A 26840-nucleotide genomic window follows, 5' to 3' on the forward strand; every position below is an offset into this window, starting at 1 on the left:
TTGCTGCAATGATTTTCATACCAATAATGCAGCTTGAATTTGAGAAAGAAGGAGAGAGAAGGATGGAGAGGAGAGAGAGGCTACCCTGCTGTCTCCTGTTAATTATCATATTAGTTTTTCGTTTATTTGATTATTTGTCTTCCCAGATCCACAGCCCATTAGTTCTCTCTGCTGCACTTGTTTAACAGTGATCTGTCTATTGTTTCCTCTCTGCTGCACTTGTTTAACAGTGATCTGTCTATTGTTTCCTCTCTGCTGCACTTGTTTAACAGTGATCTGTCTATTGTTTCCTCTCTGCTGCACTTGTTTAACAGTGATCTGTCTATTGTTTCCTCTCTGCTGCACTTGTTTAACAGTGATCTGTCTATCCTTTCAAACAAGTAAGGGGAATAGATGATACAGTAAACTGGAATAGAGGAGACGTCTCTTTCTAAGAGAGAGAAGAGGAGAGGATGTCTGGAACAATTCTCCACTGGTTCTCCACACATCTCTCTCTGTTTGTCTCACACGCACAGAGAACCAAAATAGTTATTTCACAAGGAACAACATGATTTCAGGCAGCTGTGAAGAATGCACAAAGAAGCATGAACAAACCCCTGTATCATGCTGAGAGGAGAGAGAGGCACTCAACAAGCCCCTGTATCATGCTGAGAGGAGAGAGAGGCACTCAACAAGCCCCTGTATCATGCTGAGAGGAGAGAGAGGCACTCAACAAGCCCCTGTATCATGCTGAGAGGAGAGAGAGGCACTCAACAAACACACAACAAATATTAAACACACGGAAGCACACTAACACAGTTTCACACACACACAACACAGTTTCCTTACACTCAACCACACACACACACACACACACACACACACACACACACACACACACACACACACACACACACACACACACACACACACACACACACACACACAACCCAGTTTGCAAAAACAATTTCAAACACACACACACACACACACACAGTGAAAAAGGTGAGTGTTGATTCTCCCAGAGACATGAAAAGTGAAACGGGACTGGAGCAACAGACATGTTTCTTCTCCTTTGTCCTGATAAATGTTTCCACCAGGGGAAGTGCTGTTGTTTTTACTTCTGATGGTAAACTACTGAAATATTCATCTACAGTACCTCTCTCTCTCTCAGTCTCTCTTCACTTCTCTCCCTACAACGACAACACTGAGATTAATGGAGTGTGTGTGTGTGTGTGTGTGTGTGTGTGTGTGTGTGTGTGTGTGTGTGTGTGTGTGTGTGTGTGTGTGTGTGTGTGTGTGTGTGTGTGTGTGGTTGAGTGTAAGGAAACTGTGTTGTGTGTGTGTGTGTGTGTGTGTGTGTGTGTGTGTGTGTGTGTGTGTGTGTGTGTGTGTGTGTGTGTGTGTGTGTGTGTGTGTGTGTGTGTGTGTGTGTGTGTGTGTGTGTGTGTGTGTGTGTGTGTGTGTGTGTTATCCTCTTATGGAGAGAGGGAGATAAGAAACATGTGTTTATTCAAATTTATCAATGCAAGGATGTGGAGAAGGATAGAGGGGTAGAGGGAGGGAAAGAGAGAGAGAGGGAGAGAGAGAGAGAGAGAGGGAGGGGTAGAGGGAGATAGAGAGAGAGAGAGAGAGAGAGAGAGAGAGGGGTAGAGGGAGGGAAAGAGAGAGAGAGAGGGGGTAGAGGGAGAGAGAGAGAGAGAGGGGTATAGGGAGGGAAAGAGAGAGAGAGAGAGGGGTAGAGGGAGAGAGAGACAGAGAGGGGTATAGGGAGAAAGAGAGAGAGAGAGAGAGAGAGAGAGAGAGAGGCAGGGGTAGAGGGAGGGAGAGAGAGAGAGAGAGGTAGGGGTAGAGGGAGGGAGAGAGAGAGAGAGAGAGGCAGGGGTAGAGGGAGGGAGAGAGAGAGAGAGAGAGGCAGGGGTAGAGGGAGGGAGAGAGAGAGAGGCAGGGGTAGAGGGAGGGAGAGAGAGACCCCTGATAGATACACACCCTGATAGATTAACATGTCCACCAAAATAATACCAAAACGTACGCTTGTTTTATCGACATCCAAAAAGCATTCGATTCTATTTGGTATACAGGACTGTTCTACAAAGTTATTGAAAGTGGTGTAGGGGGTAAAACATCTGACATAATTAAATCAACGTATACTGGCAATACGTGCAGCATCAAAATTAGCAAGAAAATAACAGAATTATTTAACCAGGGCCGGGGCCTTCGCCAGGGTTGCAATGTGAGCCCTGCACTCTTTAATATTGACCTCAACGATTTGGCCACTATTCTAGAAAAATCCTCAGCCCCTGGTGTTAGTCTCCACAGTTCAGAGGTTAAATGCCTGCTCTTCACAGATGACCTATGCCTGCTGTCACCCACAGCACATGGCCTACAGCAGAGCCTGGACCTGCTAGAGCAGTACTGCCAGACCTGGCCCTGGCAGTAAACCCCAAAAAGACGAAAATAATGATTCTCCAGAGAAGATTCAGATATCAGGGAATTAGACCAACGTTCTCAATTGGTACAAAATATATAGAGTACTGTACACACTAAAATTACATATGCCAGACAAAATTGATTCAAAGGATCCCCCCCTGTCATATTCAAACAAAGCAATGTATGAATGTATTATCAGTTCATTAATCTACTTAATTGTAAAGCCTAACAAATTCAACAATGATTGACAATAAATAATCTACTTAATTGTAAAGCCTAACAAATTCAACAATGATTGACAATAAATAATTGTAATCAAATGAAAATGTTGATGCATAATAATGAGTTCATTACCTGGATGCATCTCGATAGGCGAGGCTTTAACAAAATATTCAACCAAATATGATTAGGCCTCTCATAGACTACTAGGCCTTGTAGAAACAGGGTCAATCAAGTTAGGTCTGCCAAATGAATGAGGCATTGGAAAAAGGACACAAATCCAGCCAGAGTATAACCTACCATCATCAAAATAAAAATACATGTTTATAACATGAACAATTAGAAGCATCAATCTATATGGAGAAAGCGTGACTAAATCCGAGCCAGTAACTTCGCTCAGCGCATCCTGCCTCAATTGTCTCGTCTGGCTGCCAACGAACAGCCCCCCCCCACTGCTGATCTGCACGGTGTGTGTACGTGCCTCTGGCTGCCAACGAACAGCCCCCCCCCCCCTGCAGATCTGCATGGTGTGTGTACGTGCCTCTGGCTGCCAACGAACAGCCCCCCCCCCCCCCCCTGCTGATCTGCATGGTGTGTGTACGTGCCTCTGGCTGCCAACGAACAGCCACCCCCCCCCCCCCTGCTGATCTGCATGGTGTGTGTACGTGCCTCTGGCTGCCAACGAACAGCCCCCCCCCCCTGCTGATCTGCATGGTGTGTGTACGTGCCTCTGGCTGCCAACGAACAGCCCCCCCCCCCCCCCTGCTGATCTGCATGGTGTGTGTACGTGCCTCTGGCGTGCCTCTGGACATCAGCTTGCACTGCGTCTTCGCTGATGAATGCCCTGATCTCTGGCCAGTCAATTGGTTTAATTACATTGTTGTTTCGTCTAATAGATCTGAAAATGACGCAATAACAATGAATTTAACCGACTGTTTGTTTATAATGAGGGACGTCCCACGTTTAACCTGGACACATAAATAGTAGGAATTTGCGCCGGCTTCAGCCATGACGGCACGAGAGAGAAATGAAACATCTGCACGTCGCCTGTAGGTGCGTACGCGTGTGTTTTACTGTCCAATCCGAGGCTGGAACATGATCCCAGCGGGTGATCGGAGGCTGTTTGGTCTCTTGGGCATCAACTTGGGAAAGCCTCAAGTGCATTATAAACTATAATTATATATTGGCCAAAAAATAACACAGTTTATTTTTAGTTCAGGTTATGGAAAAAAGTGAGTGACATTTGTCACTGTCCCAATACTTTTGGAACTGACTGACTGACTGACTGACTGACTGACTGACTGACTGGCTGACTGGCTGACTGGCTGGCTGGCTGGCTGGCTGGCTGGCTGGCTGTCTGTCTGTCTGTCTGTCTGTCTGTCTGTCTGTCTGTCTGTCTGTCTGTCTGTCTGTCTGTCTGTCTGTCTGTCTGTCTGTGTGTGTGTGTGTGTGTGTGTGTGTGTGTGTGTGTGTGTGTACCAGACGTCCTCTAAAGGACAGTAAAACAAGGTAAATTGGGACAAGTGGGGAACAGTGACAACACCAAGTAAAACTGGAGAGATAATTTAAAACTAATTATAAATATCCATGAACAAACTTCTTATAGCTTATCAGACACAGGTTTAGGGTTACAATTAGGATTACAATTAAGGGTTAAGGGTTAAGGTTAGATTAAGGGTTAAGGTTAGATTTAGGGTTAGGTTATATTTAGGGTTAAGGTTAGATTTAGCGTTAGGGGTTAGGATTTTGGATGGGAATCAATTCCCCACAAGTATAGCAATACAAAATTGTGTGTGTGTGTGTGTGTGTGTGTGTGTGTGTGTGTGTGTGTGTGTGTGTGTGTGTGTGTGTGTGTGTGTGTGTGTGTGTGTGTGTGTGTGTTAGGGATGAGATATAGGGATGTGTGTTAGGGATGAGATATAGGGATGAGATATAGGGATGAGATATAGGGATGAGTGTTAGGGATGAGATATAGGGATGAGTGTTAGGGATGAGTGTTAGGGATGAGATATAGGGATGAGATATAGGGATGAGATATAGGGATGTGTGTTAGGGATGAGATATAGGGATGAGTGTTAGGGATGAGATATAGGGATGAGTGTTAGGGATGAGATATAGGGATGTGATATAGGGATGTGTGTTAGGGATGAGATATAGGGATGAGATATAGGGATGAGATATAGGGATGAGTGTTAGGGAGGAGATATAGGGATGAGATATAGGGATGTGTGTTAGGGATGAGATATAGGGATGTGTGTTAGGGATGAGATATAGGGATGAGATATAGGGATGAGATATAGGGATGTGTGTTAGTAGTGAGATTTAGGGATGAGATATAGGGATGTGTGTTAGGGATGAGATATAGGGATGAGATATAGGGATGAGATATAGGGATGTGTGTTAGGGATGAGATATAGGGATGAGTGTTAGGGATGAGATATAGGGATGAGTGTTAGGGATGAGATATAGGTATGAGATATAGGGATGAGTGTTAGGGATGAGATATAGGGATGAGTGTTAGGGATGAGATATAGGGATGAGTGTTAGGGATGAGATATAGGGATGTGTGTTAGGGATGAGATATAGGGATGTGTGTTAGGGATGAGATATAGGGATGTGTGTTAGGGATGAGATATAGGGATGTGTGTTAGGGATGAGATATAGGGATGAGATATAGGGATGAGATATAGGGATGAGATATAGGGATGTGTGTTAGGGATGAGATATAGGGAGGAGATATAGGGATGTGTGTTAGGGATGAGATATAGGGATGAGATATAGGGATGTGTGTTAGGGATGAGATATAGGGATGAGTGTTAGGGATGAGATATAGGGAGGAGATATAGGGATGTGTGTTAGGGATGAGATATAGGGATGTGTGTTAGGGATGAGATATAGGGATGTGTGTTAGGGATGAGATATAGGGATGAGTGTTAGGGATGAGATATAGGGATGTGTGTTAGGGATGAGTGTTAGGGATGAGATATAGGGATGAGATATAGGGATGAGATATAGGAATGTGTGTTAGGGATGAGATATAGGGATGTGTGTTAGGGATGAGATATAGGGATGTGTGTTAAGGATGAGATATAGGGATGAGATATAGGGATGAGATATAGGGATGAGATATAGGGATGAGATATAGGGATGTGTGTTAGGGATGAGATATAGGGATGTGTGTTAGGGATGAGATATAGGGATGAGATATAGGGATGAGTGTTAGAGATGAGATATAGGGATGAGATATAGGGATGAGATATAGGGATGTGTGTTAGGGATGAGATATAGGGATGTGTGTTAGGGATGAGATATAAGGATGAGATATAGGGATGAGATATAGGGATGTGTGTTAGGGATGAGATATAGGGATGTGTGTTAGGGAAGAGATATATAGGGATGTGATATAGGGATGTGTGTTAGGGATGAGATATAGGGATGAGTGTTAGGGATGAGATATAGGGATGTGTGTTAGGGATGAAATATAGGGATGAGTGTTAGGGATGAGATATAGGGATGAGATATAGGGATGAGATATAGGGATGTGTGTTAGGGATGAGATATAGGGATGTGTGTTAGGGATGAGATATAAGGATGAGATATAGGGATGAGATATAGGGATGTGTGTTAGGGATGAGATATAGGGATGTGTGTTAGGGAAGAGATATATAGGGATGTGATATAGGGATGTGTGTTAGGGATGAGATATAGGGATGAGTGTTAGGGATGAGATATAGGGATGTGTGTTAGGGATGAGATATAGGGATGAGTGTTAGGGATGAGATATAGGGATGTGTGTTAGGGATGAGATATAGGGATGAGTGTTAGGGATGAGATATAGGGATGAGTGTTAGGGATGAGATATAGGGATGTGTGTTAGGGATGAGTGTTAGGGATGAGATATAGGGATGAGATATAGGGATGAGATATAGGAATGTGTGTTAGGGATGAGATATAGGGATGTGTGTTAGGGATGAGATATAGGGATGTGTGTTAAGGATGAGATATAGGGATGAGATATAGGGATGAGATATAGGGATGAGATATAGGGATGTGTGTTAGGGATGAGATATAGGGATGTGTGTTAGGGATGAGATATAGGGATGAGATATAGGGATGAGTGTTAGGGATGAGATATAGGGATGAGATATAGGGATGTGATATAGGGATGTGTGTTAGGGATGAGATATAGGGATGTGTGTTAGGGATGAGATATAGGGATGAGATATAGGGATGAGATATAGAGATGAGATACAGGGATGTGTGTTAGGGATGAGATATAGGGATGTGTGTTAGGGAAGAGATATATAGGGATGTGATATAGGGATGTGTGTTAGGGATGAGATATAGGGATGAGTGTTAGGGATGAGATATAGGGATGTGTGTTAGGGATGAGATATAGGGATGAGTGTTAGGGATGAGATATAGGGATGTGTGTTAGGGATGAGATATAGGGATGAGTGTTAGGGATGAGATATAGGGATGAGTGTTAGGGATGAGATATAGGGATGTGTGTTAGGGATGAGTGTTAGGGATGAGATATAGGGATGAGATATAGGGATGAGATATAGGAATGTGTGTTAGGGATGAGATATAGGGATGTGTGTTAGGGATGAGATATAGGGATGTGTGTTAAGGATGAGATATAGGGATGAGATATAGGGATGAGATATAGGGATGAGATATAGGGATGTGTGTTAGGGATGAGATATAGGGATGAGTGTTAGGGATGAGATATAGGGATGTGTGTTAGGGATGAGATATAGGGATGAGTGTTAGGGATGAGATATAGGGATGAGTGTTAGGGATGAGATATAGGGATGTGTGTTAGGGATGAGTGTTAGGGATGAGATATAGGGATGAGATATAGGGATGAGATATAGGAATGTGTGTTAGGGATGAGATATAGGGATGTGTGTTAGGGATGAGATATAGGGATGTGTGTTAAGGATGAGATATAGGGATGAGATATAGGGATGAGATATAGGGATGAGATATAGGGATGAGATATAGGGATGTGTGTTAGGGATGAGATATAGGGATGTGTGTTAGGGATGAGATATAGGGATGAGATATAGGGATGAGTGTTAGAGATGAGATATAGGGATGAGATATAGTGATGTGATATAGGGATGTGTGTTAGGGATGAGATATAGGGATGTGTGTTAGGGATGAGATATAGGGATGAGATATAGGGATGAGATATAGAGATGAGATATAGGGATGTGTGTTAGGGATGAGATATAGGGATGTGTGTTAGGGAAGAGATATATAGGGATGTGATATAGGGATGTGTGTTAGGGATGAGATATAGGGATGAGTGTTAGGGATGAGATATAGGGATGTGTGTTAGGGATGAGATATAGGGATGTGTGTTAGGGATGAGTGTTAGGGATGAGATATAGGGATGAGATATAGGGATGAGATATAGGAATGTGTGTTAGGGATGAGATATAGGGATGTGTGTTAGGGATGAGATATAGGGATGTGTGTTAAGGATGAGATATAGGGATGAGATATAGGGATGAGATATAGGGATGTGTGTTAGGGATGAGATATAGGGGTGTGTGTTAGGGATGAGATATAGGGATGAGATATAGGGATGAGTGTTAGGGATGAGATATAGGGATGAGATATAGGGATGTGATATAGGGATGTGTGTTAGGGATGAGATATAGGGATGTGTGTTAGGGATGAGATATAGGGATGAGATATAGGGATGAGATATAGAGATGAGATATAGGGATGTGTGTTAGGGATGAGATATAGGGATGTGTGTTAGGGAAGAGATATATAGGGATGTGATATAGGGATGTGTGTTAGGGATGAGATATAGGGATGAGTGTTAGGGATGAGATATAGGGATGTGTGTTAGGGATGAGATATAGGGATGAGTGTTAGGGATGAGATATAGGGATGTGTGTTAGGGATGAGATATAGGGATGAGTGTTAGGGATGAGATATAGGGATGAGTGTTAGGGATGAGATATAGGAATGTGTGTTAGGGATGAGTGTTAGGGATGAGATATAGGGATGAGATATAGGGATGAGATATAGGAATGTGTGTTAGGGATGAGATATAGGGATGTGTGTTAGGGATGAGATATAGGGATGTGTGTTAAGGATGAGATATAGGGATGAGATATAGGGATGAGATATAGGGATGAGATATAGGGATGTGTGTTAGGGATGAGATATAGGGATGTGTGTTAGGGATGAGATATAGGGATGAGTGTTAGGGATGAGATATAGGGATGAGATATAGGGATGTGATATAGGGATGTGTGTTAGGGATGAGATATAGGGATGTGTGTTAGGGATGAGATATAGGGATGAGATATAGGGATGAGATATAGAGATGAGATATAGGGATGTGTGTTAGGGATGAGATATAGGGATGTGTGTTAGGGAAGAGATATATAGGGATGTGATATAGGGATGTGTGTTAGGGATGAGATATAGGGATGAGTGTTAGGGATGAGATATAGGGATGTGTGTTAGGGATGAGATATAGGGATGAGTGTTAGGGATGAGATATAGGGATGTGTGTTAGGGATGAGATATAGGGATGAGTGTTAGGGATGAGATATAGGGATGAGTGTTAGGGATGAGATATAGGGATGTGTGTTAGGGATGAGATATAGGGATGAGATATAGGGATGAGATATAGGAATGTGTGTTAGGGATGAGATATAGGGATGTGTGTTAGGGATGAGATATAGGGATGTGTGTTAAGGATGAGATATAGGGATGAGATATAGGGATGAGATATAGGGATGTGCATTAGGGATGAGATATAGGGATGAGATATAGGGATGAGTGTTAGGGATGAGATATAGGGATGAGATATACAGTGGGGCAAAAAAGTATTTAGTCAGCCACCAATTGTGCAAGTTCTCCCACTTAAAAAGATGAGAGAGGCCTGTAATTTTCATCATAGGTACACTTCAACTATGACAGACAAAATTAGAAGAAAAAAAATCCAGAAAATCACATTGTAGGATTTTTAATGAATTTATTAGCAAATTATGGTGGAAAATAAGTATTTGGTCACCTACAAACAAGCAAGATTTCTGGCTCTCACAGACCTGTAACAACTTCTTTAAGAGGCTCCTCTGTCCTCGACTCGTTACCTGTATTAATGGCACCTGTTTGAACTTGTTATCAGTATAAAAGACACCTGTCCACAACCTCAAACAGTCACACTCCAAACTCCACTATGGCCAAGACCAAAGAGCTGTCAAAGGACACCAGAAACAAAATTGTAGACCTGCACCAGGCTGGGAAGACTGAATCCGCAATAGGTAAGCAGCTTGGTTTGAAGAAATCAACTGTGGGAGCAATTATTAGGAAATGGAAGACATACAAGACCACTGATAATCTCCCTCGATCTGGGGCTCCACGCAAGATCTCACCCCGTGGGGTCAAAATGATCACAAGAACGGTGAGCAAAAATCCCAGAACCACACGGGGGGACCTAGCATGACAATGATCCCAAACACACCGCCCGGGCAACGAAGGAGTGGCTTCGTAAGAAGCATTTCAAGGTCCTGGAGTGGCCTAGCCAGTCTCCAGATCTCAACCCCATAGAAAATCTTTGGAGGGAGTTGAAAGTCCGTGTTGCCCAGCAACAGCCCCAAAACATCACTGCTCTAGATGAGATCTGCATGGAGGAATGGGCCAAAATACCAGCAACAGTGTGTGAAAACCTTGTGAAGACTTACAGAAAACGTTTGACCTCTGTCATTGCCAACAAAGGGTATATAACAAAGTATTGAGATAAACTTTTGTTATTGACCAAATACTTATTTTCCACCATAATTTGCAAATAAATTCATTAAAAATTCTACAATGTGATTTTCTGGAGAAAAAAAATCTAATTTTGTCTGTCATAGTTGAAATGTACCTATGATGAAAATTACAGGCCTCTCTCATCTTTTTAATTGGGAGAACTTGCACAATTGGTGGCTGACTAAATACTTTTTTGCCCCACTGTAGGGATGAGATATAGGGATGTGATATAGGGATGAGATATAGGGATGAGATATAGGGATGTGTGTTAGGGATGAGATATAGGGATGAGATATAGGGATGAGATATAGGGATGTGTGTTAGGGATGAGATATAGGGATGTGTGTTAGGGATGAGATATAGGGATGTGTGTTAGGGATGAGATATAGGGATGAGATATAGGGATGAGTGTTAGGGATGAGATATAGGGATGAGATATAGGGATGAGATATAGGGATGAGATATAGGGATGTCTATTATAGTGAAGGTGGTTCATTTGAATGCTGTGTGTTCAGGGTGCTATTCATCTTCTACTGTCACCACTGGGGAGATGGAAGACACACTGGGGAGATGGAGGGATGGAGAGGAGAGGGAGAGAAATGCCAAGAGAGGAAGGAGATGGAGAAGAGGTTTCACGCCTTATTAAGAGAGGAGGAGAGGGAGAGAGAGGATGAGATGGAGAAGAGAGAGAGAGAGGAGGAGAGGGAGAGAGAGTGAGAGGGAGGGAGAAGAGAGAGAGAGAGAGAAGAGAGGAAGAGACAGAGAGAGAGAGGAGGAGAGGGAGGAGAGAGAGGAAGAGAGAGAGATGAAGAGAGGGAGAAGAGAGAGGAGGAGGGAGGAGAGAGAGGAAGAGAGGGAGAAGAGAGAGAGGAGAGGGAGAAGAGAGAGAGAGAGAGGAGAGAGAGGAAGAGAGAGAGAGAGAAGAGCGAGAGAGAGAGAGAGAGAGAGAGAGAGAGAGAGAAGAGAGAGAGAGAGAGAGGAGGAAAGAGAAGAAAGAAAGAGGAGAAGAGGGAAAAGAGAGAGGAAGAAGAGGAGAGGGAAGCGAGAGGAAGAAGAGGAGAGAGAGAAGAGAGCGAGAAGCGAGCGAGGAGGAAAGGGAGGAAGGAAGAGGAGTCATAAGGAGAGGGAAAGAGGGGAGGTGGTGTGACAGAGAGTGAGTGAGAGAGTGAGTGAGTGAGTGAGTGAGTGAGTGAGTGAGTGAGGTAGAGAGGTCGAGAGGTTACCATCTGTAGGCTGTCTCTACTGCAGCACCACCTGGCTCAATCAGACAGGCTAGCAAAGGCTAATGAACACACCTGTACTCTCCTGCGCCAACAAACCGTCCCCTCGCAAGCCAACTCACGGCCCCTTTCCCTCAGTCAGAAGGCTGTGTACGGGTCAGTCCCACGACACGCTGCAGCAGCACCACACCTACACAACCTGACCTGGCAGTCTGGAGAGAACACTTTACACACACTTCTAATGAAGAAGGAACCTATGGCTGGAGTCCTACATGGCTCCCTATTTCCTATGTACTGCACTACTTCTGCCATTTGGGACTCAACACACCTGCAACTTTACATTACAGTCACTTCTAATGAGGAAATTCAAATCTCATCTAAAGGTCAAAGTGTACATTGACGTCATTTGACTTAAACGTATTCTCTTCTTGTTGGGAATACATTTGGGAGATATCAGCTGAGAGGTAACTGGGGTGTGTAATGACAGAATCTTTCTCCCCATCTCTCTCGCTCTCTCTCTCTGCGTGTAATGACAGAATCTTTCTCCCCATCTCTCTCTCTCTCTCTCTCTCTGTGTAATGACAGAATCCATCACTGTGCTTATCAGCTGGTAAATAAAGCATATATACGCCAAAACCTTCTCCCTTTCTTTCCTCTCCTCCCTTTCCTGGCCCTTCAGTTTTCTCTCCTCTCATTAAATGCTGCCTGATGGAGTGTGGTTAAAAGCCCATCTCCTGGTGCAATGCGAATAACACTGTTTCAAGGGATGTGTTCCATTGTGACGTCATAAAGAGCCACAGTCTGAATTTAAACACTGTTGTCATTGTGACGTCATCAGATGGCCATTGTGATGTCAAAAAGAATGCAAAAGCTTTCACTGGGCCATTATGACATCCCAAGTAGGCATGTTGCGACATCATTGCTTTATTTATCCCTTATTTTACCAGGTAAGTTGATGTCACACTCATAATAGAGTGTCCTGTGACATCATAAGGGGCGTGTTTACCTGGTCCTCAGACAGCTGGGAGATGTGGTTCACTGCAGCGTAAGACTCAATCTTGGGGTTGAAATGGTTGATAATGGCCCTGAAAACAAACCCCACACACAGAAACACAGAATTAGTGGAAGCATTGAGAGAGAAGGTAGAAATACGTAAATCACAGACTTTTATAGAGGAGCTCCATTGCTGTGATGGAATTCTGTTTTATCTTCCAATATATTTAAACATGAAGAAACTGGAGGGGACAAACACTGCAGCATATATTAGGTATTCTGAACTAGGGGAGGGGGAGGAAGAAGAAGAAGAAGAAGAAGAAGAAGAAGAAGAAGAAGAAGAAGAAGAAGAAGAAGAAGAAGAAGAAGAAGAAGAAGAAGAAGAAGAAGAAGAAGAAGAAGGAGAAAGAGAGAGAGAGAGAGAGAGAGATGGATAGAGAGAGAGATGGATAGAGAGAGAGATGGATAGAGAGAGAGAGAGAGAGAGACCAAACTAACACACACACACGTTATGAGAAAGCTCTAAACAAATGAAGCCTAGTCAAAACCCATTTCCAACCAGCTCCTCTAACTGAAAGATTGAAGAAGAAAAGCTGAAAGTGTAAACCAGGAAATGGCAAAAGCCAAAAGAGATGACACAGTCTGTGTAATAGATATTTCTGCAAGGTAAAGTATTCCCCAACACTATTCACTAACTGGTACAAACACTACCAATACACACTAGGTGTGTGCCCTTACCTGACGTTGACCAGTGAGTGTGTGACTTTACTGGCTGGCTCCTTCCACTGGCCTGTGTTGGTGGACACTCTCAGTACTGTGAGGAAAACAATTCAGTCATCAGGATTCACTTAGAAACAAACACACAGTCATTTCAGACAGACTGACCCATGTAGTAGAGGTTACAGACTGACAGACAGACTGGCCCATGTAGTAGAGGTTACAGACTGACAGACAGACTGGCCCATGTAGTAGAGGTTACAGACTGACCCATGTAGTAGAGGTTACAGACTGACAGACAGACTGGCCCATGTAGTAGAGGTTACAGACTGACAGACAGACTGGCCCATGTAGTAGAGGTTACAGACTGGCCCATGTAGTAGAGGTTACAGACTGACAGACAGACTGGCCCATGTAGTAGAGGTTACAGACTGACCCATGTAGTAGAGGTTACAGACTGGCCCATGTAGTAGAGGTTACAGACTGACCCATGTAGTAGAGGTTACAGACTGACCCATGTAGTAGAGGTTACAGACTGACAGACAGACTGGCCCATGTAGTAGAGGTTACAGACTGACAGACAGACTGGCCCATGTAGTAGAGGTTACAGACTGACAGACAGACTGACCCATGTAGTAGAGGTTACAGACTGACCCATGTAGTAGAGGTTACAGACTGACCCATGTAGTAGAGGTTACAGACTGACAGACAGACTGGCCCATGTAGTAGAGGTTACAGACTGACAGACAGACTGGCCCATGTAGTAGAGGTTACAGACTGACAGACAGACTGGCCCATGTAGTAGAGGTTACAGACTGACCCATGTAGTAGAGGTTACAGACTGACCCATGTAGTAGAGGTTACAGACTGACAGACAGACTGGCCCATGTAGTAGAGGTTACAGACTGACAGACAGACTGACCCATGTAGTAGAGGTTACAGACTGACCCATGTAGTAGAGGTTACAGACTGACAGAAAGAATGGCCCATGTAGTAGAGGTTACAGACTGACAGACATACTGACTCATATAGTAGAGGTTACAGACAGACAGACTGACCCATGTGGTAGAGGTTACAGACTGACCCATGCAGTAGAGGTTACAGACAGACAGACTGACAGACAGACAGACTGACCCATGCAGTAGAGGTTACAGACTGACCCATGCAGTAGAGGTTACAGACAGACAGACTGACAGACAGACAGACTGACCCATGCAATAGAGGTTACAGACTGACCCATGCAGTAGAGGTTACAGACTGACCCATGCAATAAAGGTTACAGACTGACCCATGCAGTAGAGGTTACAGACTGACACATGCAGTAGAGATTACAGACTGACAGACAGACAGACTGACCCATGCAGTAGAGGTTACAGATTGACAGACAGACAGACTGACCCATGCAGCAGAGGTTATAGACAGACAGACTGACCCATGCAGTAGAGGTTACAGACTGACAGACAGACAGACTGACCCATGCAGTAGAGGTTACAGACTGACAGACTGACCCATGCAGTAGTGGTTACAGACTGACCCATGCAGTAGAGGTTACAGACTGACAGACTGACCCATGTAGTAGAGGTTACAGACAGACAGACAGACAGACTGACCCATGCAGTAGAGGTTACAGACAGACAGACTGACCCATGCAGTAGAGGTTACAGACAGACAGACTGACCCATGCAGTAGAGGTTACAGACAGACAGACTGACCCATGCAGTAGAGGTTACAGACTGACCCATGCAGTAGAGGTTACAGACAGACAGACAGACTGACCCATGCAGTAGAGGTTACAGACTGACAGACTGAGCCATGCAGTAGAGGTTACAGACAGACAGACTGACCCATGCAGTAGAGGTTACAGACAGACAGACAGACAGACTGACCCATGCAGTAGAGGTTACAGACAGACAGACAGACTGACCCATGCAGTAGAGGTTGTCAAAGATCTGGTGCATCCTGACGATCTCATAGTAAAGTTCATCATAACTGTTGGAGGTGGGCAGGAACGTATCTCCATATGTTATAAACATGTTGAACAGATTCACCACCTGGGGAGAGAGGGAGAGGAGAGGAGAGGAGAGGAGAGGAGAGGAGAGGAGAGGAGAGGAGAGGAGAGGAGAGGAGAGGAGAGGAGAGGAGAGGAGAGGAGAGGAGAGGGGGGGGGTTCAATTACTTGAATTCTATTTAGTTAACACGTGTTTGTCTAGAAAGAAATCAAATCATTCATGAGAGAAAGAATGTCAAGAACTATGTGGGACACTGGGCTAAAGGGCGTTGTAGTTTTCATTAAGCAAATATTCAGCCTAGTTCAGCGCAAGAACGTGGTAATTAACTACAACGACCATAATCCACTGTTTTCCCCCAGCACAGACTGAGATGGATACACTTTGTTTGGTTAGATACACACAGACCGCATGAGAGAGGAAAGTACACAACAACTAGACTGGGGCATAGAGACAGTTCATGGAAGTGCGACACACACCACTTTGTAATGAGGGGCCAACAGAACAGTCGAGAACAGTCTAGTGTTAGAGGCTAGAGGCCAACAGAACAGTCTAGTGTTAGGGACCAGGGGCCAACAGAACAGTCTAGTGTTAGAGGCTAGGGGCCAACAGAACAGTCTAGTGTTAGGGACCAGGGGCCAACAGAACAGTCTAGTGTTAGAGGCTAGGGGCCAACAGAACAGTCTAGTGTTAGAGGCTAGAGGCTAACAGAACAGTCTAGCGTTAGAGGCTAGGGGCCAACAGAACAGTCTAGTGTTAGAGGCTAGGGGCCAACAGAACAGTCTAGTGTTAGAGGCTAGAGGCCAACAGAACAGTCTAGTGTTAGAGGCTACGGGCCAACAGAACAGTCTAGTGTTAGAGGCTAAGGGCCAACAGAACAGTCTAGTGTTAGAGGCTAGAGGCCAACAGAACAGTCTAGTGTTAGGGACCAGGGGCCAACAGAACAGTCTAGTGTTAGAGGCTAGGGGCCAACAGAACAGTCTAGTGTTAGGGACCAGGGGCCAACAGAACAGTCTAGTGTTAGAGGCTAGGGGCCAACAGAACAGTCTAGTGTTAGAGGCTAGAGGCTAACAGAACAGTCTAGCGTTAGAGGCTAGGGGCCAACGGAACAGTCTAGTGTTAGAGGCTAGGGGCCAACAGAACAGTCTAGTGTTAGAGGCTAAGGGCCAACAGAACAGTCTAGTGTTAGAGGCTAGAGGCTAACAGAACAGTCTAGTGTTAGGGACCAGGGGCCAACAGAACAGTCTAGTGTTAGAGGCTAGAGGCCAACAGAACAGTCTAGTGTTAGAGGCTAGAGGCTAACAGAACAGTCTAGTGTTAGGGACCAGGGGCCAACAGAACAGTCTAGTGTTAGAGGCTAGAGGCCAACAGAACAGTCTAGTGTTAGGGACCAGGGGCCAACAGAACAGTCTAGTGTTAGAGGCTAGAGGCCAACAGAACAGTCTAGTGTTAGGGACCAGGGGCCAACAGAACAGTCTAGTGTTAGGGACCAGGGGCCAACAGAACAGTCTAGTGTTAGAGGCTAGAGGCTAACAGAACAGTCTAGTGTTAGAGGCTAGGGCAGGAAGTTTTTAGCCCGAGGGCCACATCTGCATTTTTGAAATTCAACAGAGGGCCACACATATATTTGGACCAATTTGTTTGTCAAAAACTGTCAAAAATGTTTTGAGGTTAGGAGCTAGGGGTTAGGAGCTAGGGGTTAAGGGTCTAGGGGTTAGGAGCTAGGGGTTAGGAGCTAGGGGTTAGGAGCTAGGGGTTAGGGGTCTAGGGGTTAGGGTCTAGGGATAGATATTAGTGGATGTATGTGTGTTCTCACCAGTAGAGCCAGGTGAAAGATGTTGTGTTTGGCCAACAGAACGGTCTCATTGGACAGCAGGAATTTCAACAGGTTGATCAGAGCTGGTGGAAAAAGAGAACGCAAAGAAACACACATTATTAATACACTTCAATACAACACAACCCGACAGATAGGAGAAACACACAATATTATTATAATACAACAGAACCACAGACAGATAGTAGAAACACACAATAGTATTATAATACAACAGAACCACAGACAGATAGTAGAAACACACAATAGTATTATAATACAACACAACCACAGACAGATAGGAGAAACACACAATATTATTATAATACAACAGAACCACAGACAGATAGGAGAAACACACAACATTATTATAATACAACCACAGACAGATAGGAGAAACACACAATATTATTATAATACAACCACAGACAGATAGGAGAAACACACAATATTATTAAAATACAACACAACCACAGACAGATAGGAGAAACACACAATATTATTATAATACAACACAACCACAGACAGATAGGAGAAACACACAATATTATTATAATACAACACAACCACAGACAGATAGGAGAAACACACATTATTATTATAATACAACACAACCACAGACAGATAGGAGAAACCCACATTATTATTATAATACAACACAACCACAGACAGATAGGAGAAACACACAATATTATTATAATACAACAGAACCACAGACAGATAGGAGAAACACACAATATTATTATAATACAACACAACCACAGACAGATAGGAGAAACACACAATATTATTATAATACAACACAACCACAGACAGATAGGAGAAACACACATTATTATTATAATACAACACAACCACAGACAGATAGGAGAAACACACAATATTATTATAATACAACACAACCACAGACAGATAGGAGAAACACACAATATTATTATAATACAACACAACCACAGACAGATAGGAGAAACACACATTATTATTATAATACAACACAACCACAGACAGATAGGAGAAACACACAATATTATTATAATACAACACAACCACAGCTTGTCTCTGAATGGAAGGACAAACAGACATTGTAACTGTTCAGACCCTCTGCTGGACTCATCAGTATGTGAGACAATGGAAAGACAGAGGAGGTGGAATGGAAGAGAGAGTAGCACCCTCACTGTTACTCTGCTGAGGGTCTGAGCAGAAAATACACTGTTACTGTGCTGAGGGTCTGAGCAGAAAATACACTGTTAGTGTGCTGAGGGTCTGAGCAGAAAATACACTGTTACTGTGCTGAGGGTCTGAGCAGAAAATATACTGTTAGTATGCTGAGGGTCTGAGCAGAAAATATACTGTTAGTGTGCTGAGGGTCTGAGCAGAAAATACACTGTTACTGTGCTGAGGGTCTGAGCAGAAAATATACTGTTACTGTGCTGAGGGTCTGAGCAGAAAATACACTGTTAGTGTGATGAGAGTCTGAACAGAAAATATACTGTTACTGTGCTGAGTGTCTGAGCAGAAAATACACTGTTACTGTGCTGAGGGTCTGAGCAGAAAATATACTGTTAGTATGCTGAGGGTCTGAGCAGAAAATATACTGTTAGTGTGCTGAGGGTCTGAACAGAAAATATACTGTTACTGTGCTGAGGGTCTGAGCAGAAAATACACTGTTAGTGTGCTGAGGGTCTGAGCAGAAAATACACTGTTAGTGTGCTGAGGGTCTGAGCAGAAAATATACTATTACTGTGCTGAGGGTCTGAGCAGAAAATATACTGTTAGTGTGATGAGGGTCTGAGCAGAAAATATACTGTTACTGTGCTTAGGGTCTGAGCAGAAAATATACTGTTAGTGTGCTGAGGGTCTGAGCAGAAAATACAATGTTAGTGTGCTGAGGGTCTGAGCAGATACTATACTGTTACTGTGCTGAGGGTCTGAGCAGAAAATATACTGTTAGTGTGCTGAGGGTCTGAGCAGATAATATACTGTTAGTATGCTGAGGGTCTGAGCAGATAATACTATGTTAGTGTGCTGAGGGTCTGAGCAGATAATATACTGTTACTGTGCTGAGGGTCTGAGCAGAAAATACTCTGTTACTGTGCTGAGGGTCTGAGCAGAAAATACACTGTTACTGTGCTGAGGGTCTGAGCAGAAAATATACTGTTATTGTGCTGAGGGTCTGAGCAGAAAATATACTGTTAGTGTGCTGAGGGTCTGAACAGAAAATATACTGTTACTGTGCTGAGGGTCTGAGCAGAAAATATACTGTTAGTATGCTGAGGGTCTGAGCAGAAAATATACTGTTAGTGTGCTGAGGGTCTGAACAGAAAATATACTGTTACTGTGCTGAGGGTCTGAGCAGAAAATACACTGTTACTGTGCTGAGGGTCTGAGCAGAAAATATACTGTTAGTATGCTGAGGGTCTGAGCAGAAAATATACTGTTAGTGTGCTGAGGGTCTGAGCAGAAAATATACTGTTACTGTGCTGAGGGTCTGAGCAGAAAATATACTGTTATTGTGCTGAGGGTCTGAGCAGAAAATACACTGTTAGTGTGATGAGAGTCTGAACAGAAAATATACTGTTACTGTGCTGAGGGTCTGAGCAGAAAATACACTGTTACTGTGCTGAGGGTCTGAGCAGAAAATATACTGTTAGTATGCTGAGGGTCTGAGCAGAAAATATACTGTTAGTGTGCTGAGGGTCTGAACAGAAAATATACTGTTACTGTGCTGAGGGTCTGAGCAGAAAATACACTGTTAGTGTGCTGAGGGTCTGAGCAGAAAATACACTGTTAGTGTGCTGAGGGTCTGAGCAGATAATATACTGTTACTGTGCTGAGGGTCTGAGCAGAAAATATACTGTTAGTGTGATGAGGGTCTGAGCAGAAAATATACTGTTACTGTGCTTAGGGTCTGAGCAGAAAATATACTGTTAGTGTGCTGAGGGTCTGAGCAGAAAATACAATGTTAGTGTGCTGAGGGTCTGAGCAGATAATATACTGTTACTGTGCTGAGGGTCTGAGCAGAAAATACACTGTTAGTGTGCTGAGGGTCTGAGCAGATAATATACTGTTAGTATGCTGAGGGTCTGAGCAGATAATACTATGTTAGTGTGCTGAGGGTCTGAGCAGATAATATACTGTTACTGTGCTGAGGGTCTGAGCAGAAAATACTCTGTTACTGTGCTGAGGGTCTGAGCAGAAAATACACTGTTAGTGTGATGAGGGTCTGAGCAGAAAATACATTGTCAGTGCAGGAAGCTGCAGAGCTGAATACATTTATAAAGCAGTGCTTTTATTAAGGCATAATTCATGGAGACATTCACACACACACGAGCCAGCTGCAGGCATAATTCATGGAGAGAGACATTCACACACACACACACACACACACACACACACACACACACACACACACACACACACACACACACACGCCAGCTGCAGGCATAATTCATGGAGAGAGACATTCACACACACACACAGGCATAATTCATGGAGAGAGACATTCACACACACACACAGGCATAATTCATGGCGCGGGAGCCATTCACACAGAGACAGAGGAAGATTAGAGATGGGACAGTGTTGGGGGACACAAACACGTGCATTCTCAAAACATACACCTAGACGAAACACCCACGGTCTCACACACACACACACCACACACACACACACACACCACACACACACACACACACCTCTGCAGGGCCCAAACTGTTTCGTTTCATGTAAAACCATACACACACACACACACACACACACACACCTCTGCAGGGCCCAAACGGTTTCGTTTCATGTTTCATACACTGGTTTGATCACAGCAACAGAGACAACGTGAGATAAAAGGTTTACATTATTCATGTGTTGTTCTCTGCTCATCACTGACAATCAATTGCTAAGTGTGTGTGAGTATATGTTCTGAATGTGTTTAAGTGTGTGTGTGTGTGTGTGTGTGTTTAAGTGTGTGTGTGTGTGTGTGTGTGTGTGTGTGTGTGTGTGTGTGTGTGTGTGTGTGTGTGTGTGTGTGTGTGTGTGTGTGTGTGTGTGTGTGTGTTCTAAGTGTGTGTGTGTTCTGAATGTGTGTGTGTGTGTGTGTCAGGGTTTCCCGTTAGTCGGTAATAGACGGCTTTTGACTGATATTTTTTATGATAAATTAAATTGCTGCTGGCCAACTGTCCGGGAGAAGAAGACATCCCATTGATGAATAATTATTTTTAGCCTGGTCATTGATGAATAATTATTTTTAGCCTGGTCATTGATAAATAATTATTTTTAGCCTGGTCGTTGATAAATAATTATTTTTAGCCTGGTCATTGATAAATAATTATTTTTAGCCTGGTCATTGATAAATAATTATTTTTAGCCTGGTCATTGATAAATAATAATTTTAGCCTGGTCATTGATAAATAATTATTTTCAGCCTGGTCATTGATAAATAATTATTTTTAGCCTGGTCATTGATAAATAATTATTTTCAGCCTGGTCATTGATAAATAATTATTTTTAGCCTGGTCATTGATAAATAATTATTTTTAGCCTGGTCATTGATAAATAATTATTTTTAGCCTGGTCATTGATAAATAATTATTTTTAGCCTGGTCATTGATAAATAATTATTTTTAGCCTGGTCATTGATAAATAATTATTTTTAGCCTGGTCATTGATAAATAATTATCTTTAGCCTGGTCATTGATGGAAATACATTTGACCGGCCATTCTTATTGGTCTACAGGTTAATTTGCATAATTTAGTGGAATTAAATTGGCACGTGTGTACAGTATATGCGTAATGCATTATATTTATCACACACGTGTACGGCACACAGATACAGAGTCTTAGAGAGTAAAATGTGTCTGTCAGAGTGAGAGCTGTTGCTACAGCTCCTTAAACAGGCAACGCAAGGCAGTCTTCATCACCGCGTCACACACCACTTTGTAATGAGATGAACAGGCAGTCTTCATCACCACGTCACACACCACTTTGTAATGAGATGGACAGGCAGTCTTCATCACCACGTCACACACCACTTTGTAATGAGATGAACAGGCAGTCTTCATCACCACGTCACACACCACTTTGTAATGAGATGGACAGGCAGTCTTCATCACCACGTCACACACCACTTTGTAATGAGATGAACAGGCAGTCTTCATCACCACGTCACACACCACTTTGTAATGAGATGGAGGCAGTCTTCATCACCACGTCACACACCACTTTGTAATGAGATGGAGACAGGCAGTCTTCATCACCACGTCACACACCACTTTGTAATGAGATGGACAGGCAGTCTTCATCACCACGACACACACCACTTTGTAATGAGATGGACAGGCAGTCTTCATCACCACGTCACACACCACTTTGTAATGAGATGAACAGGCAGTCTTCATCACCACGTCACACACCACTTTGTAATGAGATGGACAGGCAGTCTTCATCACCACGTCACACACCACTTTGTAATGAGATGGAGACAGGCAGTCTTCATCACCACGTCACACACCACTTTGTAATGAGATGGAGGCAGTCTTCATCACCACGTCACACACCACTTTGTAATGAGATGGAGACAGGCAGTCTTCATCACCACGTCACACACCACTTTGTAATGAGATGGAGGCAGTCTTCATCACCGTGTCACACACCACTTTGTAATGAGATGAACAGGCAGTCTTCATCACCGTGTCACACACCACTTTGTAATGAGATGGACAGTCTTCATCACCGTGTCACACACCACTTTGTAATGAGATGAACAGGCAGTCTTCATCACCGTGTCACACACCACTTTGTAATGAGATGGGGCAGTCTTCATCACCACGTCACACACCACTTTGTAATGAGATGGGGCAGTCTTCATCACCACGTCACACACCACTTTGTAATGAGATGGACAGTCTTCATCACCACGTCACACACCACTTTGTAATGAGATGAACAGGCAGTCTTCATCACCGTGTCACACACCACTTTGTAATGAGATGGGGCAGTCTTCATCACCACGTCACACACCACTTTGTAATGAGATGGACAGTCTTCATCACCACGTCACACACCACTTTGTAATGAGATGGACAGTCTTCATCACCGTGTCACACACCACTTTGTAATGAGATGAACAGGCAGTCTTCATCACCACGTCACACACCACTTTGTAATGAGATGGACAGGCAGTCTTCATCACCACGTCACACACCACTTTGTAATGAGATGGACAGGCAGTCTTCATCACCACGTCACACACCACTTTGTAATGAGATGGAGACAGGCAGTCTTCATCACCACGTCACACACCACTTTGTAATGAGATGGACAGGCAGTCTTCATCACCACGTCACACACCACTTTGTGATGAGATGAACAGGCAGTCTTCATCACCACGTCACACACCACTTTGTAATGAGATGAACAGGCAGTCTTCATCACCACGTCACACACCACTTTGTAATGAGATGGGGCAGTCTTCATCACCACGTCACACACCACTTTGTAATGAGATGGGGCAGTCTTCATCACCGCGTCACACACCACTTTGTAATGAGATGAACAGGCAGTCTTCATCACCGCGTCACACACCACTTTGTAATGAGATGGACAGGCAGTCTTCATCACCGTGTCACACACCACTTTGTAATGAGATGAACAGGCAGTCTTCATCACCACGTCACACACCACTTTGTAATGAGATGGGGCAGTCTTCATCACCACGTCACACACCACTTTGTAATGAGATGAACAGGCAGTCTTCATCACCACGTCACACACCACTTTGTAATGAGATGGGGCAGTCTTCATCACCACGTCACACACCACTTTGTAATGAGATGGACAGGCAGTCTTCATCACCACGACACACACCACTTTGTAATGAGATGGACAGGCAGTCTTCATCACCACGTCACACACCACTTTGTAATGAGATGGACAGGCAATCTTCATCACCGCGTCACACACCACTTTGTAATGAGATGGAGGCAGTCTTCATCACCGTGTCACACACCACTTTGTAATGAGATGAACAGGCAGTCTTCATCACCACGTCACACACCACTTTGTAATGAGATGGACAGGCAGTCTTCATCACCACGACACACACCACTTTGTAATGAGATGGGGCAGTCTTCATCACCACGTCACACACCACTTTGTAATGAGATGGACAGGCAGTCTTCATCACCACGACACACACCACTTTGTAATGAGATGGACAGGCAGTCTTCATCACCACGACACACACCACTTTGTAATGAGATGGGGCAGTCTTCATCACCGTGTCACACACCACTTTGTAATGAGATGGGGCAGTCTTCATCACCGTGTCACACACCACTTTGTAATGAGATGAACAGGCAGTCTTCATCACCACGTCACACACCAATTTGTTATGAGATGAACAGGCAGTCTTCATCACCACGTCACACACCACTTTGTTATGAGATGAACAGGCAGTCTTCATCACCGTGTCACACACCACTTTGTAATGAGATGAACAGGCAGTCTTCATCACCACGTCACACACCACTTTGTAATGAGATGAACAGGCAGTCTTCATCACCACGTCACACACCACTTTGTAATGAGATGAACAGGCAGTCTTCATCACCACGTCACACACCACTTTGTAATGAGATGGAGACAGTCTTCATCACCGCGTCACACACCACTTTGTAATGAGATGTAGGCAGTCTTCATCACCGCGTCACACACCACTTTGTAATGAGATGGGGGCAGTCTTCATCACCACGTCACACACCACTTTGTAATGAGATGGAGGCAGTCTTCATCACCACGTCAAACACCACTTTGTAATGAGATGGAGACAGTCTTCATCACCGCGTCACACACCACTTTGTAATGAGATGAACAGGCAGTCTTCATCACCGCGTCACACACCACTTTGTAATGAGATGGAGACAGTCTTCATCACCGCGTCACACACCACTTTGTAATGAGATGTAGGCAGTCTTCATCACCGCGTCACACACCACTTTGTAATGAGATGGAGGCAGTCTTCATCACCGCGTCACACACCACTTTGTAATGAGATGAACAGGCAGTCTTCATCACCGCGTCACAGACCACTTTGTAATGAGATGGAGGCAGTCTTCATCACCACGTCACACACCACTTTGTAATGAGATGGGGCAGTCTTCATCACCACGTCACACACCACTTTGTAATGAGATGGAGACAGGCAGTCTTCATCACCGCGTCACACACCACTTTGTAATGAGATGGAGGCAGTCTTCATCACCACGTCACACACCACTTTGTAATGAGATGTAGGCAGTCTTCATCACCGTGTCACACACCACTTTGTAATGAGATGGAGGCAGTCTTCATCACCGTGTCACACACCACTTTGTAATGAGATGGAGGCAGTCTTCATCACCACGTCACACACCACTTTGTAATGAGATGGAGGCAGTCTTCATCACCGCGTCACACACCACTTTGTAATGAGATGGAGGCAGTCTTCATCACCACGTCACACACCACTTTGTAATGAGATGGAGGCAGTCTTCATCACCGCGTCACACACCACTTTGTAATGAGATGGAGGCAGTCTTCATCACCACGTCACACACCACTTTGTAATGAGATGGAGGCAGTCTTCATCACCGCGTCACACACCACTTTGTAATGAGATGGAGGCAGTCTTCATCACCACGTCACACACCACTTTGTAATGAGATGTAGGCAGTCTTCATCACCGCGTCACACACCACTTTGTAATGAGATGGAGGCAGTCTTCATCACCGCGTCACACACCACTTTGTAATGAGATGAACAGGAAGCCTTCATCACCGCATCACACACCACTTTGTAATGAGATGAACAGGCAGTCTTCATCACCACGTCACACACCACTTTGTAATGAGATGGAGGCAGCCTTCCTCACCGCGTCACACACCACTTTGTAATGAGATGGAGACAGTCTTCATCACCGCGTCACACACCACTTTGTAATGAGATGAACAGGAAGCCTTCATCACCGCATCACACACCACTTTGTAATGAGATGAACAGGCAGTCTTCATCACCACGTCACACACCACTTTGTAATGAGATGGAGGCAGTCTTCATCACCACGTCACACACCACTTTGTAATGAGATGTAGGCAGTCTTCATCACCACGACACACACCACTTTGTAATGAGATGGAGGCAGCAGGCATTTTGAAAACATACTTCATTGATTGAAACCTGAACGTTTCACTGCATATTATGAGGCATGTATTACCTTGCTTCAAAGTAGTCTAATATCAGACCATATCCGTGGAGGCAAATCTTTTATATCAACATCCTCTCATTGTCCAGTAGCTAAAGGCACAATCCTAGTCGTATTATCAACCCTGCTAGTTGATGTATATCAGATGTCTCCTCCTACATTTATAACAGGTATTGTCATCTCTGTCACATGAAACTGTTCTCATGTCTGGTGCTGTTTGACAACAGTTTCCCTCCAGTTAATATCATTATGGAACCAACATTCACACATAGACTACTGCCTTGTGCCTACTGCCTTGTGCCTACTGCCTTGTGCCTACAGCCTACTGCCTTCTGCCTACTGCCTTCTGCCTACTGCCTACTGCCTTCTGCCTACTGCCTTCTGCCTACTGCCTACTGTCTACTGCCTACTGCCTACTGCCTTCTGCCTACTGCCTTCTGCCT

General features: G+C 44.1%; 1 protein-coding gene across 1 annotated transcript in view; it reads right to left on the reverse strand.

The window, feature by feature from the left end:
* Nucleotides 1–11417: 11417 nt before the first annotated feature.
* The window catches only part of LOC129848522 (armadillo-like helical domain-containing protein 3), a gene marked incomplete at its 5' end in the record, with an annotated part of 52228 nt that continues 36805 nt past the window's right edge, over nucleotides 11418–26840 (reverse strand). Inside the window, 4 exon segments of the mRNA XM_055915681.1 lie at nucleotides 11418–12721; nucleotides 13368–13443; nucleotides 15271–15397; nucleotides 17169–17251. Of these exon segments, the coding sequence (XP_055771656.1) occupies nucleotides 12601–12721; nucleotides 13368–13443; nucleotides 15271–15397; nucleotides 17169–17251 (407 nt within the window).

The sequence above is a fragment of the Salvelinus fontinalis genome, unplaced genomic scaffold, assembly GCF_029448725.1.
Source record: "Salvelinus fontinalis isolate EN_2023a unplaced genomic scaffold, ASM2944872v1 scaffold_1037, whole genome shotgun sequence".
Classification (NCBI taxonomy): Eukaryota; Metazoa; Chordata; class Actinopteri; order Salmoniformes; family Salmonidae; genus Salvelinus; species Salvelinus fontinalis.